The 4,278-nt window shown below is 58.8% G+C and overlaps 1 protein-coding gene across 1 annotated transcript; it reads left to right on the top strand.

Annotated features, from left to right (window-relative positions):
• Nucleotides 1–1,060: 1,060 nt before the first annotated feature.
• LOC112885521 (calcium-dependent protein kinase 27-like) lies at nt 1,061–3,408 on the top strand. Its single transcript, XM_025951124.1, has 6 exons — nt 1,061–1,991; nt 2,088–2,384; nt 2,490–2,605; nt 2,702–2,869; nt 2,953–3,177; nt 3,280–3,408. The coding sequence occupies exons 1-6, from the start codon at nt 1,061–1,063 to the stop codon at nt 3,406–3,408; spliced, it is 1,866 nt and encodes a 621-aa protein (XP_025806909.1).
• The last annotated feature ends 870 nt before the right edge of the window (nt 3,409–4,278 follow it).

The raw sequence follows: 4,278 nt of genomic DNA on the forward strand, positions 1-4,278 counted from the left end.
AGGAGTGCCTTGAGGGTGCAAGAAATTTAGGTGGGAGGGGGCACCCTGGCCATCTGCACCATGGTGCCCGGGCAATGATGCTTAAACACAGCAGCTGGTCAGATGGTCTCACGCGAAGCAGATGTCTTGACGAAGACTTGAGATAAAACGAGAATAGGCGTCAGGTGATTGACGGAGTGTCGGAGTGCACACAACACGCTGCACGAATGGCGGCCTTCAACATAGACGACGGCGATGATGGTGACACGACCGCTGCTTTCTGCTCGGCTCCGACGATTCTTGCGCTGGATATGGAACCGATAGAATGTTTTCGTCGGCATTGTTGTTTGCACTTTGTTTGGGAGGCCGGGAGTCCGTCCACTCAGATAAAAGGAAGCAGAGGCCATGATGGGATGCCACGACGGGCGTTGCCGTGTCCGACGCTATCACGGGGCTGTGGGACTCTCACTAGCGAAGGATTCGTAGGACGCACGAAAATCAACGGACCAAGGCAGAACGTGCTTTAGAATTAGGAACAGAAATAGAAATAGATTTGACCAAACCTTTTTTTGTGTTAACCACTAATCCAAACAGACTTTTAAGGTAACCGATGGAAACTAAATAGGGAGTGTAATTTACCAGTGTTTTATCTCTAAAACCTGTCATCCAAACAGGCAAAATGTTGTCGAGACTTGTGATTTAGTTGTTTAAACAAGCGTGTTGTTGTGTTCCGGCGAACAGTTGAGCCCCCTCCCCTTGTTTTCCCTCCATTCTTCCAAAATTAGAGGCTCTTGAGCTGCCGCCACTCTGTTTCACCTGTTTCTTCCTCGCCTGGGCTCTCCCTTGGCATGCACGCCATTTTTAGCACCTCATTTCGCTCCTCAATCGTCTCGGATCCCTTCCGACAAACCACGACCACCACCCAATCCCCACCTCCGATCGCCTTCCGGCGGAACGCGCCCCGTTCCGCCGCCCGCCGCTGCAGTGCCATGCGCCTGCCGCCGCCGCGGAGGACGAAGCAGCACAGGCACGGGAGGACCAGCAGGAGGCTCTGACCGCCGTCGCCGCCGCGGCCCGCCCGATGGGCAACGTCTGCGTCGGCAACCGCTTCACCAAGAACCGCTTCTTCGGCCACTTCTCGCTCTGGCCCGCGCGCTCGCGCTCAACCGGCACGCCCTCCAACCCCACCACCACCTCCCGCTCCGTCCCCGTCGTCCAGGTCCAGCCCAGCGAGTCCGACGCCAAGACGTCGCCGCCGCCGCCGACCACCGCTCCGGCCCCCATCGTCATCTCCGAGCCGGGACCGGCGCCGCTTCCCGAGCCGCAGCCGACGCCGCCGCCCAGCGAACTCGACCCGTCACAGCCGCCGCCGCAGGCGTCACAATCACAACAACAACCTGCTTCGCAACCGCAGCCGCAGCCGCAGCCGCAGCAGCAGGCCCGGCAGCAGTCGCGGAAGAAGGCGGCGCACATCAAGCGCATCTCCAGCGCCGGGCTGCAGGTGGAGTCGGTGCTCCGGCGCAAGACCGAGAACCTCAAGGACAAGTACAGCCTGGGGCGAAAGCTCGGGCAGGGCCAGTTCGGCACCACGTACCTGTGCGTCGACAAGGGCACGGGGCGGGAGTACGCGTGCAAGTCCATCGCCAAGCGGAAGCTCGTCACCGACGAGGACGTGGAGGACGTGCGCCGGGAGATCCAGATCATGCACCACCTGGCGGGGCACCCCAACATCATCGGCATCCGGGGCGCGTACGAGGACGCCGTGGCGGTGCACGTGGTCATGGAGCTCTGCGCCGGCGGCGAGCTGTTCGACCGCATCGTGCGGCGGGGCCACTACACGGAGCGGCAGGCGGCGGAGCTGGCCAAGGTCATCGTCGCCGTCGTGGAGTCGTGCCACTCGCTCGGGGTCATGCACCGGGACCTCAAGCCGGAGAACTTCCTCTTCGTCGGCAACGACGAGGAGTCGCCGCTCAAGACCATCGACTTCGGCCTCTCCATGTTCTTCAGGCCAGGTAGCTAGGTGCAGTTGCACTGTATATATGCATGCACCTGATCGATAAAACGAACATGTCGATGAACAACAAACACATTGCAATGTTGGGTCGCAGGAGAGGAGTTCATGGACGTGGTCGGGAGCCCGTACTACGTGGCGCCGGAGGTGCTGAAGAAGCACTACGGGCAGGAGGCGGACGTGTGGAGCGCCGGCGTGATCATCTACATCCTGCTCTGCGGCGTGCCGCCCTTCTGGGCGGAGACGGAGCAGGGCATCTTCGAGCAGGTGCTGCACGGCTCGCTAGACTTCGACTCCGACCCGTGGCCCAGCGTGTCGGACAACGCCAAGGACCTGCTCCGGAGGGTGCTCATCAGGGACCCCAGGAAGCGGCTCACCGCGCACCAAGTCCTCTGTGAGTACTACTAGCTACTACCAACATTGTGTTGCTTGCTGCCTGCTGGTGTGCGCGCCATGGCTGATCGTGCTCCTCGACTGGCCGGCTTCCTCCTGCTCGCAGGCCACCCGTGGCTGCAGACGATCGGCTCGGTGCCGGACAAGCCGCTGGACTCGGCGGTGCTCTCACGGCTGAAGCAGTTCTCGGCCATGAACAAGCTCAAGAAGATGGCCCTGAGGGTGAGCTTGCTGTTTCTTTCTTTCCTGTTGCATGTGTGAATGTGAAAATAAGGATGTTTGGGATGACACTGAATCTGATCTTGGTTGTTGTTGCAGGTGATTGCGGAGAACTTGTCGGAGGAGGAGATCGCGGGGCTGAAGGAGATGTTCAAGATGATGGACACCGACAACAGCGGGCAGATCAACTTCGAGGAGCTCAAGGCTGGACTTCAGAGGGTCGGCGCCAACATGAAGGAGTCGGAGATCTATCAGCTCATGCAGGCTGTAAGTTTGTTCTGCTTTCTTCTTTCAGTCATGTATGGGAATCAAATAACTCTTGTTCCAATGTCTTTTTGGTATTCTCGCAGGCTGACATTGACAACAGTGGCACCATAGATTACGGAGAGTTCATAGCTGCCACGCTGCACCTCAACAAAGTTGAAAAGGAAGACCATCTCTTTGCCGCTTTCCAGTACTTCGACAAAGATGGCAGTGGATACATCACGGCTGATGAGCTGCAGCAAGCATGCGACGAGTTCGGCATAGAAGATGTCCGGCTTGAAGACATGATCGGCGAAGTGGATCAAGACAATGTACTATAAAATTCATAATAACCAATCCTCAAAATCTCTATTAAGCATGATGCATTCATAATCATATGGTTCTGATGAATTTGTTTTGATCTTCCTCTGCAGGATGGGCGCATAGATTACAATGAGTTTGTTGCGATGATGCAGAAATCGACTGGCGGCTTTGGCAAGAAAGGCCACCAGTACAACCTTAGCATTGGGTTTAGGGATGCCTTGAAGCAGGCACATAGCTGACAATGTTGTAGTGTTGCACTGAAGCATACTCTCTGTACTATGTGAAATGGTGCTGTGCATACGTGTTGTAAATGTGTAACACCCTGAAAATTTGCAAACTTAAAGCTACGCGTTAGAGTATCCTGGCCGAAAATGTATTCGTCGTGAAACCCTGATTCTCTCTGTTTCGCCGTCACGCTAACGCCCCGACGCGAGCCTGACCGCCGCATTGCTCATTCGCTAGGGTAATCCGTAGAAACGGTTCAATGTCGAAACCCTAAAACCCAACCGGAACGCTGTCCCGTTCCGTTTCGCCCAATGGCCTGTCACTCACGCGCGACCACCCGCCGCGATTAGCGCCGGCGCGACTCCTCTCCTCCCTCTCTCCTCGCGCGAATCCCGCGCGCGTGGCCGACCGGCCGCGGTCACCGCCGCGACCGGCGCCGGCGCTTCTCCCTCCCTCTTTTTCTTTCTCTCCCTATTTCTTTTCCCCTTTCTTCTTTTCTTTCTTTTTCCTTTCTTCCCTCTCTCTTCTTTCTTCTTTCTTCCTTCCTGCTTCTCCCCTTTTTCCTCTGTTCCCGCGTACCGAGCACCACCCCGCACACCGCTCCGGCGCCTGGCGCTCCTGCCCTTGCGCGCGCGCCACCTCACCCTCGCACACGCCGCCGTACGCGCGCGCGCCGCCGACCCTCGCGCGCACGCGCACGCGCACGGCCGAGCCACGACGCGCTCGCGTGCCGCGCCGCCCGCCGTGCCGACCGCGCGCGGCTGTGCCGTGGCGACGCGCCGCCCGCCGCTGCACCCCGCCTCGCCGCCTGTGTCGCCGCCTGTGCCGCCCCTGTGCCCGCCTCGCCGCTCGTGCCCCGCCCCGCGACAAACGCAAGCGGCCGA

Source organism: Panicum hallii, chromosome 3, assembly GCF_002211085.1.
Source record: "Panicum hallii strain FIL2 chromosome 3, PHallii_v3.1, whole genome shotgun sequence".
NCBI lineage: Eukaryota > Viridiplantae > Streptophyta > Magnoliopsida > Poales > Poaceae > Panicum > Panicum hallii.

Coding starts and splice junctions, on each gene's coding strand:
- LOC112885521 (XM_025951124.1), top strand. CDS start 1,061: ATGGGCAACGTCTGCGTCGGCAACCGCTTCACCAAGAACCGCTTCTTC. Junction 2,606..2,701: donor TCAAGAAGATGGCCCTGAGG/GTGAGCTTGCTG, acceptor TTGTTGTTGCAG/GTGATTGCGGAGAACTTGTC. Junction 2,870..2,952: donor TCTATCAGCTCATGCAGGCT/GTAAGTTTGTTC, acceptor GTATTCTCGCAG/GCTGACATTGACAACAGTGG.